Genomic DNA, 17,893 nt, shown 5'->3' with positions numbered 1-17,893 from the left:
GAAGTGTTTTCATTCTCATTGGATTCTATAAATCTCTTTATTCATCCTTAATGTCTTCTATAATCCAGTCTTTTTTGAGCAGGCTATTGTTCAGTTTCCAAGTGTTTGATTTCTTTTCCCGTTATTGATTTCCACTTTTATGGCCTTATGGTCAGAGAAGATGCTTGTAATATTTCAGTGTTTTGGATTCTGCTAAGGCTGGCTTTATGACCTAATATGTGGTCTATTCTAGAGAATGCTCCATGTGCTCTAGAAAAGAAAGTATACTTGGCTGCTGTTGGGTGGAGTGTTCTGTATATGTCTATGAGGTCCAGTTGGTTGACTGTGGCAAGTTCGATCTTCCGTGTCTTTATTGAGCTTCTTTCTGGATGTCCTGTCCTTCACCGAAAGTGGTGTGTTGAAGTCTCCTACTATAATTGTGGAGCTGTCTATCTCACTTTTCAATGATGATAGAGTTTGTTTTATGTATCTTGCAGCCCTGTCATTGGGTGCATAAATATTTAATACGGTTATATCTTTTTGGTGTATTATCCCTTTAATCATTATATAGTGTCCTTCCTTATCCTTTCTGATGGATTTAACTTTAAAGTCTATTTTGCCAGAAATTAATATTGCCACTCCTGCTCTTTTTTGATTGTTGTTTGGTTGATATATTTTTTTCCATCCTTTGAGTTTTAATTTGTGTGTGTCTCTAAGGCTAAGGTGTGTCTCTTGTAGGCAGCATATATAGATGGATCTTGTTTTTTAATCCATTCTGCCACTCTCTGTCTCTTTATTGGTGCATTTAGCCCATTTACATTCAGGGTTAATTATGGATAGGTATGAATTTAGTGCTATCATTTTGATGTCTTTTCTTTGTGTGTTGACAGCTTCTTTTTCCCACTTGATTTTATGTGCTGAGTAGATTTTCTTTGTATATTGTCCTTTCCACATATTTGTTGTTGATTTTTTCTGCTAAGTCTGTATTTTTCCCTTCTATTTTATTTTGATGAGTAGGATAGTTTGTCTCCTTTGTGGTTACCTTATATTTACCCCTATTTTTCTAAATTTATAACTAACTTTTATTTCTTTGTATCGCCGTATCTTCCTCTCTATACAGAAGGTGTATGATTACATTTCTTAGTCCCTCTTTATTATTTTAATGTTGTCTTCTTTATATAATAACATCGCTGTTACCCTGTGTTGGGCTTTTTTTTTTTTAATTTTAATCTTGCTTTTTTTTGGATTTCCGTGTCTGGGTTGACTTCTGGTTGCTCTGCCCAGTGTTCTAGTCTTGGGTCGATACCTGATTTTATTAATTTTCTAACCAAAGAACTCCTTTAAGTATTTCTTGTAGTTTTGGTTTGGTTTTTATGAATTCCCTCAACTTGTGTTTTTCTGGGAATGTCTTAATTTCACCTTCATATTTAAGAGACAGTTTTGATGGATATATGATTCTTGGCAGGCAATTTTTTTCCTTCAGTTTTTTAAATATGTCACCCCATTGCCTTCTTGTCTGCATGGTTTCTGCCGAGTAGTCCAAGCTTATTCTTATTGGCTCTCCCGTGTAGGTGACTTCTCTTTTATCCCTCGCTGTTCTTATAATTGTCTCTTTATCTTTGGTTTTGGCAAGCTTGATTATAATATGTTTTGGTGACTTTCTTTTAAGATCTACCTTATGTGGAGTTCGATAGGTATCTTCTCATCTTCGATAGGTGTCTTCTCATCTTCCACAATATCAGGGAAGTTTTCTGCCAACAAATCCTCAACAATTTTCTCTGTACTTTCTGTTATCCCTCCCTGTTCTGGTACTCCAATCACTCGTAGGTTATTTTTCTTGATAGAGTCCCACATGATTCTTAAGGTTTCTTCATTTTTTTAAATTTTTATCTGATTTTTCTTCAAATATATTTGTGCCAAGTGATTTATCTTCGAGTTCAGAAATTCTAGCTTCTACTTGCTCAATTCTGCTCCTCTGACTTTCTATTATCTAATTCTGTAATTTTATTGTTAATCTTCTGAATTTCTGATTGCTGTCTGTCTATGGGTTTTTCCTGCTTATTAAAGTTTTCATTATGTTCCTGACTAATCTTTCTGATTTCTTTACTTGCTTTATCTGTGTGTTCCTTGGCTTGTTCTGCGTATTGCCTCATTTCCTTCCTGATGTTTTGAAGGGTTCTGTATATTAAACTTTTGTATTCTGCATCTGGTAATTCCAGGAATGCACTTTCATCTAAAAGATCCCTGGATTCTTTGTTTTGAGAGCCTGTTGAGGTGATCATGGCCTGTTTCTTTATGTGACTTGATATTGACTGTTGTCTCCGAGCTATCTATAAGTTATTGTATTAGTTTATGCTTGCTTACCGTGTCGTAGATACTTGCTTTTTTTTGTTTTGGTATACCCCTATGGGTTGCTTGAGTGAGCTAGCTTATTTTCGCCTTTGGAGCTCTGGTGTCCTGTTCGCAGCCTGCTAGACCTGTTATCAGGTCTATCAGTCTAGAAGTCCATTCACTTTTCTTGTATGAATTCAGCTTAGGTTTCCAGGTGGCTGATATCAAGTGTGTGGTACAGGCTCTGTCCTACAGTCTTAGAGAGGCAGGGGTGATTGGCGTATATACCTGTATCTGATTGCACCAGGGGGTCACGCTCTGAACAAGGCAGGGGGCTGAGAACCGACCCCCAAGTGTCTCTGTGGAAAACATGTCTCTGTTTCCTAGGGCGTGCTGGTGGGTGGGCTCTGCAGAGAGACCATGGGCACACACAGTTTTTGTTGCAAGGACTGGGAGGTACCAGTTATCCCTGGACCCCTGTTGCTGGTGGAAGGGCAACCCAAGTGGACCCACCAGTCCTTAGGTCCCTGTTGCGGGTAGGTGAGGACCGTGTTTAACAGGCAAAGCAACGTCATACGTCAAACACCCACGTCTCCACTGTACCGCTCAAGTGGTTGGAGTTTGCCAATAAGGGCTTATTCTCCCGAAATAGGCCCACACAAGTCCGTGCAGAATGGAAAGGTGCTCAAGGTCCACGGTCGGTTTATGCCTGGACAGGAACCGCTTCTGTCCTGAGCTCTCCCAGTGAATGGAGCTAGCAAATTATCTTGTCCCCCCAGTTGCAAATTTTTTCCTTCCTCAAGGCCGGGAGGACGGCTCCAGGTTCTCAACAGGGTCTATCTCAGGCCTAGGGATTCAGCCACTGAAGCTGGCTTGGGGGCAGGGGGCATGGTAACATATACGCAAGTACTTAGCTTTTGCCAAGGGCGCCCGTCTCCTCAGGTTCCGGAGGTGTGAGTGGACTGTGTGGCGGGCTGCTTCTCCCTGAGGAAACTGCGGCCAAACGCTAGTACCAGCCTGCTGCCGCCACTGCTCTGGGAGCGGTGCCTGAGGCTCCCCGCGATTCAGCTCCGGCAACTCTTCTCCGCCTCTGAACAGTCTCTTCCTTCCCCTTCCCCTCAGTTCTTTGTCTAAGCTTGTCTTTGATGCTCAGGGCTCCCAGCTTGTCATAAATATACTCGTGAATTTCACTTGTTTTTTCGGGTCTTTGTTGTAAAGAGGGCTTGAAGGAAGCGTCTATTCCACCATCTTGGTTCTGCCCTATCCCACACTTTAAATAGCCATTCTCACACATATTCCCCAGGTTTCTGTTTGTATATATTAGAAAACTCAGGCAGTTCTTCTGGAGTGTTGTGTACCTCCTCCTGGGTCATGCCTTGTACTTTACGTTTTGGGGTTCACTGGGACTTAAGTCTAGCTATAGGTGTAGAAGCAAAACTGAGTGGTGGGGATGTGTTCTGAGAACATTCAGCAACGTCCTGTAAGGCATCTGCCTCAGGTGATGCCCCAGGCAATGACTAAGATGCCACCTCAGTTTATAACAACTTAGAAGTAAAAACTCAAGAGAAACCACAAAGTCTTGCTTTTTCACATTTGTTTCCACACTCAATTCATTTTCTTCTGGTATGAGTTAGAGGGATATTAAGAGGCTACTTGCTTGTTTTGAATTGCTGCGGGTTTCCTTCCTTCCCTCCCTCATTGCTCTCCTCAGTCTCCTGGTATCTCACACAGAAACATGACCATACAAGGAAGGAATCACTTGCTTCCCGGTGCCCGAGATGCAGCAGCTTTTGCTATAGACGGTCACTTTAGAAGTCTGGCCTCTCACTCATGTTGGTCCCGTCTTTCCTGAGCTGTGCTGGTGATAGTTGGGCATGTGAAGACAGAAACACACGAAATCTACCACCGCCTACTGCTGATGCGAGAGTTCCGTGCTGCAGTGGGTATGTGGTTGCTGACACTTCCCTTCAACCCTACTCGGGGCCCTGTAGGCCAGGAGAGAGGTCCAGCCCCAAGTCAGGGGAGCGTGTACTGTTCAGGAAGGAGAAATGATGATGCTGTAGCCACCTCCTGAGCTTGGAGCCAACAACAGCTCAGCACACTGACATCACCCAGGGCAGGTGCTCAGTAGCAGACTGGCCAGGTGTAGGGATCTCTGGGGACATGAGTGCTACTGTCCACAGTCGCTGTCTCAGAACATGGTACCAGCCAAGTCCGAGTTAGCCGGTGCTACATGCACCAGAGGTCTGGCACTGCAGAAGTATCTGTGCTCAGGACCAAGTCTCACACACCCGAATAACTGCCCTGAGTGGTCAGATGGGAAGTCTGGCCCCCTGGGATTAGTACATTCAATAAGTGACACTCACAGAAACATACTTCTCCCACCCAGCAGGGCTACAGAGACCGAGTACAGCACATGAATGTAACCCATACAATGCTTGCGAGGAGGCCCCTCGTGCAAGTGCACACGGGGGGGTCGGAGGGGGTGGAGGACAGGGGGACCGGACTGGAGAAGAAACTTCTGGCAACAACCAAGTACATGGGCTGGACAATGAGCTATTTTAAGTTTTCTTCTTCATCCTTATTCATTCAAAAGTCCTAAGACATCACTGAATATCTTCTATGATTAGTAATGCAGTATTAAATACCTACAAGGACATAATTACAACCATTTTATTCATTTGTATATTGTGAAATTAAAAGTTTGAGTACTAATTGGCTTGCTGCTTTTGTTTTCACCTCCTGGTGGTTTTGAAAGGAATCATTGAATAACTGTGTTTGCTTGGTCTCACACTACTTTCTACCTTAGATCCTGTCCCGTGAGAGGCCACACTTGGTTTCAGTACCCTTGTGGTCTTCAAAAGTTCAGCCCCTGGTTCTCATGTTCAGCTCAGCTCCTGCTGCCCCATAACATGCCTGAAAAAAGCAGAAGTCATACCTCAACTAGTCTTCATTAGGGCAACTACAGCAGTATTACTACAGTAATTACTAAATAAATCACTGAAATTAAGGGAGATATAGATTTTAATTTTTTTTCTTATTCTGAAATATATTAGTGATTACTCAAACTGGAAATAACTGGATTGCATTATATAATTGCTACTAAACAATACGGGTGCCTTTTTGTACTCACTCCCATTGATAACTAAAATTCCAGAACAGTGTGGGGAGCACTGTGAGACCCAAAGGGGAGCCTGAGGCTATCTGTCGGTACAATACAAGCAGCAGCATCAAGTCCAGAGATTAAGGACTAGCCTGTGCATTTTAACTTTACAGGCGGTCTGGACGCCCTCAGCCTGAATTCAAAACCTTTTTGCCCCAAAATGCAAGTTAACATTACCACTGCTATAAAAAAAAATTCTTGGGAGGGCAGAATATTTAATAGCAGAGAATATATACCTCAAACATCAAGCTAAGTGAGAGCAGACCATGTCCTCATCCCTCTTGGCTCTAACACCACTCTGACAGATGCCTTTGGTGACTGCGAGCCCCTCCCACCCTCCTCATCCTGTTTTATTCATTGCCCCAGCCCTGTGAACTTATTTATTCGTTTCCCCAGTGGGATTTGTTCTCAGCTATATTCCTGGGGTTCAAAAGGATCTATTCTGACTATGAGCCCAGAGGCACAGCCAGCTAAGTAAAACCAAAAATTATAGTCTCAGATGTGCCAAGGATTTTTCAGCCTGGCTAATAATAGCAACTTACATTTATACACAGTGCTTTAGGAAAGTGCCTTCGCATATTATTTTACTGCAAAATGAGCTGGTGGGAGGTAGGGCACGTTAGGCTAATTCTCATCTTGCAGATGAAGAAATCAAGGCTCAAAGGTGCTTTCTTGTATCCCAGGAGCATCGGCACAAAACCAGAATCATGTGTCCACTCTCAGTCTCCGGGTGACAGCCTGGTCAAGGCCCAACATGCACTCGGCCCACATTCCCCCTGGTGGGGTCCCACAGCAGAGGCTGGGGGTGCAACGCCCCATGTGCCTCTGCTGTGTGCCAAAAGCCAAACACCTGCCCACGTGAAACAGACTTCAAAAAAAACCACTAAACTGCTTAAAGGACAAATATTTTAATTTCATTTCCCCATTTTATACTAAATCATTAATACAGGTCACAAATTACATTTATTTGCAGACATCTAGAAAACAATCAAAAGTGTATATATCTCTCCATATAGATCTTATTAATAAATTTATTGGGACAAGTAGGAGAACTTGTGCCACGACAGTTTCAAACAGCGTGATTACAGACCGCAGCACGCCCAGGAGTGGTCACAGGTGTGCACAGTGTCTGAGAAAAGGCTGCACCGCAGAGCCAGTCATGATCAAGTTAGGACACCCGACATACAGTGTACGTGCTAATAAATTTCCTCCAGGTCATGACCAGCATGAAATAAAAATCAAGACATAGATAGTTCTGTAAATGTGTACAGCAATATGCTGCATTTAAGAGTTAAAATCAGTCTCTACTTTAGTGTTAGCATCAAGCCCTTAGGAGAAATCCAAAAAAATCTCCTTTTCCCATTTACACATGTCAAAACCTATTCACACAGGGACGGCTGGGCAGTAGGTCACAGAACCCAGAGGTCCTCGCCTGGGTTAAGCATCTAGAGCGAATACTGCAGGGCTCTCTCACATCCTGGCTCCCCTTTGCCTTCTGACCCTAAGAACTCCATCTATGGGTCGTTAGATAGAGCCAGGACAAAGCAATGCAGATCTCTGGGGATCTTGTCCCTTCCATAATGAAAATGCTCTGCCAATTCAAGTTTCATTCAGTCAGGAAGACAGAAGGATTTAAGGCTTCGGTGACAATTATAATCCTCTGAGAAATTATTTTCCCTAAAGTCAAGATGAGATGATAGTGTTTGCTGTACTTTCTCTTAACTTTTAAAATCCCTGGCATCTGGAGTAGGCGGCTTTCACCTGCACTTAAGTCTGGCAAGAGAGGAAGGTCTTTCCTTCTCCACAAAAGGCCGCTGCAGATCATACATGTGAGAAGCACGTGGAGAACCTCGCCCAGGAAAGACGCTGAGAGACAAGCTCTTTAGTAAGTGGAAGAAGCTGTGCTCATGGCATCTTCAGCAATTTTGGTGCTGGCAGGGTGAATGCTTGCAAAGTATTTCACATCACTGTCACGATCCATTTGAAGAGCCATAATTGTCTGTTCTACAGCCTCCTGGTGACAGTTGGCAGAATTTAAGAAATATTCTGCAAATGAGAAGTACAGATTACAAATAAAAGTAGTCTAATATTTAACAGTTTTATCAAGATCAAATATAAAAACTTCTTAGTCATTATAAAACACTTTTTCTGCACAAATAAACACAAGTTATGTTGACTGACAACAGTATCCTAAATTAATTTGTGTTAAATTAAAAATATATATATATAAGAGTTATAAGACTGATTATTTTTATGACAGACTAAACCTCATGATTCTCAGAGGCAGCTAGGCAGTATTAAACTAATAAATATATTGAAGCATGATACTTTTTTAGGTATTAATTAGTTCAGTAAAAGAAAAAACACCTCCGAACACCCACCCCACACACACACACACACACACACACACACACACACACACACACACAACTAAACCAAACCAGCATCTTCTCTAGCCGTTTCATTCTAATTGGTATTTGCTGTGTGATTAATTACTTTCGTGGGTGGCTTTTCTAGGGGTCTTGTGACTCCTACTCAAGTGATTGGGTGGGGCTGTGCAAAATAAGATAATTGTGGTCGACCACAAGGATTGGTCAGTTTTGCCTTAAAGACAGCCAACTCCAGAGCAAAGAGGAAGAGCCCACGACCACAAGGAAGGAGAGACCCAGCAGTATGAGACAGTACAGTGGGCTTCCTGGCTCATCTAGATAGAAAGCTGAGTGCCTCTGGGCAGAGACTGAGGGCCAGGGAGAGGTGTGCCTGCGAGCACAGCTGGGGAGAGGCTGTCCTGATGGGAAAACTGTATCCTGAGTGTTCCCAAGCCTGAATTGTAGCTGTTACTTCCCTATAATAAACCCCATAATCGTGAGTATGTTCTGTGTGGCCACTGGAATGAATTATCACACCCAGCAGAGAAGCAGAGAGTGCTGTGTGAGGGACAGCTGGTATGAGAATTAGTGAAGATGGCAGAGAGGAAGCCTGTCTGGCCTCCGCCTCAGGAGAATCAGCCCTGGGTTGTTGATCCTGGTTCTTCTTCCCCACTGTGGGGTCGGAGGGGGTTAGACACTGTCCCCAAGCCGTTTTTACACTATTTAATAAAATCTACGTGAATTCCAAAGGAGGAAAAAGAAACAACATTCATTTACCTTTATTTTTTGAAGTGTACTACGGAAACCTGTAAGGCTTTCTGGGGGGGATTACAATAAAAAAAAAAACCACCTGAGTCATGAGGCGCTCACAGCTGGCAGCCAAGCAGACGTTCCGGAGCATGTCTTCTGCTTGATGAGATAGGAAGAGGAAAAACCAACACATCTCCCAACAAGGACCCATACCAGGTGGGCCTCTTCCAAAGGCCATGATTTTGCAGTTTTAAGAAAATATCCAATTTTTCAAATGACTAAGTGTGGAATTACAAAAATGATATATGGTAAAAAATTGTTTTTTCAACTGGAGCAGAGAAGGGATACAAGTCACCTCCCTACCTTTTCATCTTTGTCCTGTCTCAAGCAACTTACCATATACCCCCTGACCAGACTATTCTCTGTCAGCATCTATTCATGCGGTCTCTGACGCTCCCCGCCCGCCACACACACTCTAACAGTCACCTACTTACCTTTCTCTAACAGGCTTTGTCGCAATGTTTTTGCAAGCAGTACTCTGACATTTGGAACCCTGTCATTTGCTAAGGTGAGTAAATGTGGCATAAGATGCAGCGCAAACTGGTCCATGGGAAGACAATCGTCCTCAATGACAGTCTGGGGAAAAGAAAAAACTGCTTCAGATTTCTTTGTAAATTCAGTCTACCGAGCTATGAAATACTAGCTAACAAAATGTCTTGGTAACTACTTAAGTGCTACAGATTATAGTTACTGCAGTCCCCCCTTAACTGCGGTTCCACCTTCAGTGGGTTCAGTCCTAAAACGTGAAATGAGTAGCGTGACAAGCTCTCCCGCCATCCTGCTCCGTCCTGCCAGGGCCCACACTCACATAACTTTTATTACAGTGTACTGTTATCACTCTATTTTATTATTAGTTATCGTGTTAATCTCTGTGCCTAATTGATAAATTAAGCTTTATCACAGGTATGTGTGTATATGACAAAAACATAGTGTATATACGGTTTGGTGCTATCCATGGTTTCAGGCATCCACGGGGCATCTTGGAACATAGCCCCCCTGTGGATAAGAGGGGGACTACTGTGTATCAGGTACTTGGGACCTCAAAACAAAAATTACATAATTAACTTCCGGCACACACACATTTCAGAAACTGCTACATACATGAAGGCTTAGAATTTCAGTCATCCCTCCATTTTCACAGCTGCAGTATGGGCCGTAGGCTCTGAACGCCCTCTAGCGGAGTGCTATGCTGTGCTGCCAGCTCTAGAAAGAACTCAGCTGACTGAGAGGTATGAGGGGGCAGGCAGCTCAAGATGAAGACCCAGACAAACACTCGACTTTGAGGGATTGGGGGTCCTATAAATAGCCAGATGCCAAAGTGCTGTTCCTTAAGGACAAGAAAGAGGGTGCGAGACAAGCAGGAAGTGAAAGAAAAAACGGTTCTAGGAAAAAACTGGCCACAAAAGGGTAAGCCCAGTTCCTTGCTTACCTGGCAGACAAAGACAAAGGCTTGCCGACCAGACCATTTGTGACATCGACCGAAATTTTCTACCAGTTCATTTATGAGGTCGACTCCAAATGTTGGGGGTGTTGCCACGTACAGTTTCTTCACCATTTCACTAACCTAGGAGCGTTAAAATGGGGAATTGAGAAATATCTTCCCTTCTACAATATCATAAAAGAGCTTGCTAATCTAAAATTTTAAAAGCTTTTAACTACATACCAACTTGTAGGAAATCCAGCGAACAGAAGAAACTTTATCTGCACAGAGATTCAGAGCGATGGGACGCAAGTAGTCATACACATCTCTGGGGCTGTATAATTCTAGAAGTAAAATCAGCTGTCTACAAAAACAAATTATAAAAATAAAAAAATAATCAAAAATTAAAATAATTAGGTCTGTCATGCACAGAATTAGTGTCAGTCTCTGTTAATTTGGAAATGCCATTTAAACACGATGGAAGTTCCAAGAGTATCCCTTCCCCTTAGAACGTGAGGAAAACCTGGTGGCCTCCCCGCCCACAGGGACGGCAGCAGAGCAAGCACTGGCTAGCGTGTATGGTTGGATCAGGAAGCTCTTCTTCCAGAGTAACTGCTGAAGAAGTACAAACTAGCTCTCCTCCATCTTACAACAAATCAATTACTAAATAGGAAAGTCCCGCAGATTTAGGTGCCCTGGTGTGTGTCTGCCAAACTCTGAGCGTGTTCTGAGGGAAGTACTCGCCTGCCGGGTAATGGGAAGAGCAGATCCTCTGGCAACAGTTCCTACTATGTCTGTGGAAAGGCAACTGAAGACTGTAACAACACCTGCTTTTGGGTAAACACATTAATGCCCTAAAAGAAATACCTCAGACATGAAAGAGGTTTCTGCAGTTTGGGGTTTATGTGTATGATTATTAACAATTCTGATCAGCAGGAAGTGAATCAAACGTGAATATCGGGAACACAGGAATGGATAAATACACCCATATGTGGTATATACACATACATATAAAACCTTAAGAGAGAGAGACACACTATTTTCTGACACAAAAGGTGAAAATAAAAATCCCAAACAGGACTTCAGCTTCTGCTTGGGATGTAGAAAGCTGTGAAGGATGGCATTATGACCCTAACAATGAAACAAAGCTGGATAAACTACAGAGTATTTTCCAAAACGGAACAAGCCCCATCCCAGGAGAGATAGGCCACAAGACTGACTCACCTGCTGGGAGCCTGGGCTCAAGAGGCAGGGGCCATCACGTGAGAAATGAGCCAAGAAGATGAGTGTGTCAGCATGGAACAGCTGGGGACTCCGGACGTGAGTGGAATTCACACTCACTTGCAAACTCTTTCCCACTGACCTCCACTGGGTGCCCACAACAAAGACTGAGGTCACGACAGGAAACTAGAAAGTGGTCCCTTGGCAGGTAGGCAGTGACTGACAGATGTTAGGGCACAGGCATCAAACACTCTGCACTTCCCTGGGCCCTTCTCTCATACAAAACAAAACCTTTAAGACCCTAGTGGTGGGGCAGAGAAGCCTGCCACCCCATGGGCACAAGAAGGACATACTGTGGTTAACGGAAGAGTAGATGAAAAATGTTTATTCCAGGATGGGTGGGCAGGAAACCTTCTTGAGCTAAGGCTCTACAGGTTTATAACCAAGCAAAAGTTTCCTACTGTGGGAAGAGGGGAAGGAACTCTGGCCCAAGACTAAGCACAAATAAGAGGCAGAGACTGGATGCCATCGACAGGGGCAGGAGCTCGAGAGAAAGGTATGCAGAGCCTCCCAAAGACTGAGGCTGAATCAGAATAATAGAGAATCATCCCTTCCCCAACAGGAGCCTACCACTAGTCTACAGCTGGGGGGAAGGGCAAGAAACCCACCTCAGTGACACAGAAGTGCAGGGGCTGCTGAAAGGTGAGGATGGAATGCTGTCACTGGGAAAAGCTCACTAGCACCCCGAGCTCCCACCCTCAGCAAAAGGCAATGGCAGTCACCACTAGAAAAATTGAAGCCTGTGGTGCACGGAAAGTAACCCTAGCGACAACAAAACTCAAACCCAGCTCGACTTCTGGCTGGGTTGACTCAACCCTCCACATTAATGGCAGAAGAGGAGGCATCCCCATTTCCATGCCTAATGCAATTTAACTCAGTCTCTAATATTCTACACGTCACGTACAGCATTCAATCAAAATTAGGACACACACACACAAACAACTACTGTCAAGATACAAAGCAACCAAATGAACTGGACTCAGAGATAACCCAAATGTTGAACCTATGGGATTAGGGCTTAAAAAAATATATGATTCCTTGTTAAAAACTCTTTTTCTGTAAAAGAAGGATAACGTGAGTGAAAAGCAGACTGAGTTTTAACAGATACAATAAGGAGTCAAATGAAAACACTAGAAATAAAAGCATGCTATCAGAGTTGAAGTACTCCTTCCACAAGCTCATCAGTAGTAGACTGGACATAGCAGAATAAAGAATTAGTAAACCTGAAAATACCCCCAAACTCATTGCCCTTGAGTCAATTTTGACTCAGAGAGACCCTCCAGGGCACAGTAAAACTTCCCCATAGGTTTCCAAGGCTGTAGTCTTTCATTCTGCTGTACACAGGGTCGCTATGAGTTGGAACTGACTTGACAGTGCCTAACAACAAACTATGTGGAAGCAGACTGCCACATCTTTCTCCTATGGAGTGGCTAGTGGCTCTGAACTGCCAACCTTTCTGTTAGCAGCCGAGTGTTCGGCCAGTGTACCACCAGGGTGCCTAACCTGAAAACAAGTCAATAGAAATTACCCAAAATGAGAAAACAAAAAAGAGCTTACCAAAAAACTCTAGCATAGCCTGTAAGAGCTGGGGAACAATACCAAATGATCTAACACGCAAGTAACTGGGGTCCCAAAAGGAGAAGAAAGAAAGAATCAAGTGGTGGTAAGATCTGAAAAGGTAATGATTAGCCTAGGGTTTTCCAAAAACAATGAAAGGCACAAACCACAGGTCCAAGAAGTTCAAAGAGCCCAAGCAGATTTAATGGCAGAAAAACAATAATCATCATAAACACAAACAAACAAAACCATCTAGATGTAGATATAGTCACACTGCTGAAAACCAAAGAAAAAGAGGAAATCTTGAATTCAGCCAGAGGAAAAGAAAGAGTACACATAAGGAATCAATGATGATGAATCACTGAAGATTTCTTGTCCAAAGCTGGGCGAGCTGTGTAGCTCAAAGAATGACATCTTTAATGTTTTAAAAAACTGTCAACACCAAATTATATAACCAGCAAAAATATCTTTTAAAAATGAAGGTGGAGTCTAGAATCCAGAATGTATAAAGAACTCATACAACTCAATAAAATGACATGCCAATTAAAAAATGTGCAAAGGGCTTAGACATTTGTCCAAAGAAGATACATAAATGGCCAACAAGCACATGAAAAACCGCTCAACATCAATCACCAGGGAAATGCAAATCAAACCACCAATAAGACACACCTTCATACTTGCTAGAATGGCTATAATTTAAAAAAAAGAAAATACCAAGTGTTGGTAAGGATGTGGAGAAGTTGGAACCCTCATACACTGCTAGTGGGCATGCCAAATGTTGCAGCCACTGTGAAAAACCGTTTGGCTGCTCAATAAATTAAACATAAGAATTACCATACAACCCAGCAATTCCACCCCAAAAGAACTGAAAACAGGGACTCAGACACTTGTATTCCCATGTTCACAGTGGCATTGTTTACATTACCCAAAAGGTAGAAAACAACCCGAGTGTTCATCACCAGATGGACGAATGAATAAACTGCGGTATACCCATATAACGGAACATTATTCAGCCATAAAAGGAAGGAAGTACTGACACATGCTACAATGTGACTGGACCTTGAAAGCATTATGCAAAATGAAAGCTGCCAGACACAAAAGGCCACAGGTTGTATAATTTCATTTATATGAAATACCCAGAATAGGCCAATCTATAGACACAGAAAGCAGATTAGTGGTTTCCAGGGAGTTGGGGGAAGAGGGAAACGGAGAGTGACTGCTTAATGGGAATAGATCTTCTTTTCCGGGTGATGAGAATGTTCTGGAAGTAAATAGTTGTGATGGTTGCACTACTCTGAGTGCATAAAATATCACTAAAGGTCAATTCTGTGCTGTGTATATTTTACCACAATAAAAGACAAATGAAGTTAAAATACTGTCCCCCCCCCCAAAAAAAAAGTTCAGAAAAGTCATTCTCAGCAAATCAGTTTTACAAGAAAAGTTAAAGGAATACAATATCAAACAGAAACCTGCATGAACACAAATGAAGAAATCTGAAAAGGGTAAAAATGAAGTAAATACTAACCCCTCCAAAACATAATCTAACAAATTGTTAGAACTTACTCAGCCAGTTCAGCTCGAAAGCGCCAATTTCTACTATTATCTGTCACCAAAAACTCTTGAAGTTGATAAAGATATTCTCTTCTTTTGTCAATATGAAGAAGCTGAAGTAATAAAATAGAAAATACTTAGCAAAACAAACAGTACATTCTTTCTTTTACTAGACTGCTTATGAATGGACTATACCATATTTTTACACAAATAACATACACCTTCCATGTTTGTTTGCCAACTGCACCCTCCTGCTGCAAAAAACATGTAAAAAAAAAATTGGCATAATGGCGCTTATTAAAAAATCTTGTGGGGAGGGCACAATTGGCAAATAAATATAGAAAGCATGCATTATCTGAGTAAAAATATGATAAATAATATGGTTATTTTGTCTGAAAAACAAATGCAGTACCCGTATGCAATTATTTTAAAAAATTGGTATTAAATTCATTTTCCCCTGAATAATTCCCATTTATCATCAAGAATCATCATTTTCTTTCAAAATCCATCTTCGGAGCCTGCTGGTGACCTTCACTAAACTTATAGTTCCTTGAGCATAACTCACCCACTCTAAGGAAAGTCTCGTTATCATGAACTCTTTCTTTTTAAACACATTACTCAAGGGTGAAAATCTTTACTCTTTGGGCTAAACTGTTACTTAAAGGTGACCTTCAAGAGGTAGTTTCAATTCCAAGGGTTTGAACAGCAACTCAAGGCCATAGCCTTAGGGGTTCTTCTGGTCTCAATAGGTCCAATAAGTCTGAATTCCTTAAGAATCTGAAGTTCCGGCCCATATTTTTCTTCCTTTTTATCAGGATTCATCTAGTGTGTCCCTGATCAGAACATTCAGTAGTGGTAGCTGGGCACCATCTAGTTCTTCTGGTTTCAAGGTGGTAGAGGCAGTGGTTCATGTAGACAAATTAGTCCTGTAGTCCAGTTCCTTCTCTGATTCTTGGGTTTCCTTCTTTTTCTTTTGCTCCAGGTGAATAAAGTTTATCTTAGATGACCGCTTGCCAGCTTTTAAGGCTCCAGACACTACTCACCTAATTCTTAAAGTTTATGTTCCACCTCCCCGTATGGTGAGTGGCATCTGGGGTCTTAAAAGCTCGTGAGAGGCCAACCAGGAAAAAACTATTGGCCTCTACTTGTCCAGAACAAAAGAAAAAGAAGAAAACCAAAGACTCAGAAACGAAAGTAGTCTGCAAGACTAATACTCTACACGAACCATGGCCTCATCTACCCTGATACCAGAAGAGCTAGATGGTGCAAGGCTACTACTGCCAACTGTTCTGATCAGGGCCACAATAGATGGATCCTGACAGAATGGGAGAAAAATGTCGAACAGAACTTAAATTCTTAAAAAGTCCAAACTTGCTGGACTAGTTTAGACTAGAGGACTCCCTGAGACTATCACCCTGAGATTCTCTTTAAAACTTAAACTGAAATTATCTGTAAAATCACCCCTTTTAGTTAAATAATAGATTGGCTCATAAAATAAAGGCTATCACCTGTAAATAATGAGCTCCTTTAAAAAAATCAAACGGTCAAAATTTACTCTAAAGCAAAGATGAGATGGGGGCAGGGAAACTAGAGCACTGAAAATGGTACAACCAGAACAGAATGAACAGGAGTGATGACACACTGTGAAAAATGTAACCAGTATCACTGAATAACTTGTATAGAAATTGTTAGATAGGAACCTAATTTGCTGTGTAAACTTTCACCTCAAACACAATGTTATTAAAAAAAAAAAAAAATTTTATTCTGCCAATTCACCTGACAGTCCCATGAGACTCCAGCCCTAAGCCCCACCATGAACTCTTTGAAGACAGATTATGATCTTCCTCACACACGTAGGCTCAGTGAATGGCCCCACGTGTCAGTTTGTCATACCGTGGGGACTTGCATGTTGCTGTGATGCTGGAAGCTATGCCACTGGTATTCAGATACCCACAAGGTCACCCATGGAGGACAGGTTTCAGCTGAGCTTCCAGACTAAGACAGGCTAGGAAGAACGGCCCGGCAGTCTACTTCTGCAAAGATTTAGCCAGTGAAAACCTTATGAATAACAGTGGAACACTGTCTAATATAGTGCTGGAAGATGAGCCCGTCCAGGTTAGAAGGCACTCAAAAGCTGCACCAATGGGCTCAAGCATAACAACGATTTTAAGGATGGCGCAGGACCAGGCAGTGTTTCATTCTGTGGTAGGTAAGGTTGCTATGAGTCAGAAGTGACTCGACGGCACCTAACCACAACAACAACAGGGAATGACACTTTGACTGGCACATGTGAGTGCTCAATGAATGTTTATTGAGTAAAAGAAATAAAAAGAAATTTATTTCACATATGTAAAAGTAGGTTTATAATCAGTATGAGGGGAAACCGAAATTTTTATATAAATAAGCAAAGAAATCTAATTATACATCAAACAGATAACACAATCACACAGGGGGAAAGAGTCTGTTTTTTACTTAGTACTCCAACCATACATCTTCACAGGATATGTTCTAAGGACAGAAAGGGGTGAAGAAAATCTTGAACTTTAGTTGATTTGATGTATTCATGGAGTAATTCTGAAACCATTTCATGTATATCATTAAAAAAAAAAAAAGTTTTTTTTTTTTATAGAATTGAACAAATGAGTAAATACATTGTTGTTGGAAACAGGGTTTTTACTGTGTGAGAGAAGAAAAAGAAGTGTGAACTGAACAAAGGCAAGGAAATAGTATTCCACTGGAGGCGAGGATATTGATATGAACTCAATAATTTAAAACATAAAAACCTCCTGTCCATTGAAAAGGCCTAAAAACAAAACAAAAAAACCCAGTAGCAATGGGCACATTTAGTGCCCAGATCTTGGTTTTTAAATACCTTTCTCCACTAAAAGGGATCAGGGGTCCTTAAGAAATGCTGATTTCAGGTCTGAGGTAGAGAAAGAAGGTGAGCCTGAAAGAAATTTCTACATTATCTAACATATATGAATATGGTATCAATGTTTTTAGAATTCACATTTTAGTAGGATTATAACTACTTTTGTAACTCATACCTTAGAACTGTGAGAGCGCCAATTCCAAGGCTAATATAATACCTAAGAAACAAGAGTATGCCAGGATGAAACAATATGCAAAAATGAGGGCTGTTCACTTTGGCGACCAGTGATCCCATACAAAAGGAATGAGGATGAAAGGTAAATTCTCAGACTCCTAAAACATGCAGGAAAGCCTCCAAGCTTAATGTCCACGACCTTTTTTTTTTTTTTAACATGTATGTTATTCAAGAATTTGATAAAAGGTACATTTGTAACCATGATCTAATACACTTAAAAAATGAAATTAGCGTAACTATTTTTAAGTTAAAAATTAAAATGACACCAGCAAAATTGATCAAAATGGGAATATGTCTTCTTTTAAGTCACCATCAACTCTGCGATA

The 17,893-nt window shown here is 41.7% G+C and overlaps 1 protein-coding gene across 5 annotated transcripts in view; it reads right to left on the bottom strand.

Annotated features, from left to right (window-relative positions):
* Positions 1-17,893, bottom strand: part of PPP4R1 (protein phosphatase 4 regulatory subunit 1) — a 181,257-nt gene that overhangs the window by 74,214 nt on the left and 89,150 nt on the right. The window contains exons 16-21 of one of the 5 annotated variants that reach the window (XR_007519172.1): positions 14,474-14,574; positions 10,316-10,436; positions 10,082-10,216; positions 9,087-9,228; positions 7,235-7,519; positions 5,115-5,226 (exon numbers count right to left, since the gene is read on the bottom strand). Coding sequence is in view for 3 of the 5 variants with exons in the window: in XM_049900164.1 (XP_049756121.1) it covers positions 7,356-7,519; positions 9,087-9,228; positions 10,082-10,216; positions 10,316-10,436; positions 14,474-14,574 (663 nt within the window). In the remaining 2 variants the exon portion in view is untranslated. Of the gene's footprint in view, positions 1-4,983; positions 5,227-5,853; positions 7,520-9,086; positions 9,229-10,081; positions 10,217-10,315; positions 10,437-14,473; positions 14,575-17,893 lie in introns of those variants that run through there. The other 4 variants (XR_007519171.1, XM_049900164.1, XM_049900162.1 and 1 more) reach the window with 4 other exon arrangements.

The sequence above is a fragment of the Elephas maximus genome, chromosome 11, assembly GCF_024166365.1.
Source record: "Elephas maximus indicus isolate mEleMax1 chromosome 11, mEleMax1 primary haplotype, whole genome shotgun sequence".
In the NCBI taxonomy this organism is placed as follows: Eukaryota; Metazoa; Chordata; class Mammalia; order Proboscidea; family Elephantidae; genus Elephas; species Elephas maximus.
This window is presented reverse-complemented; position numbering and strand designations above follow the sequence as displayed.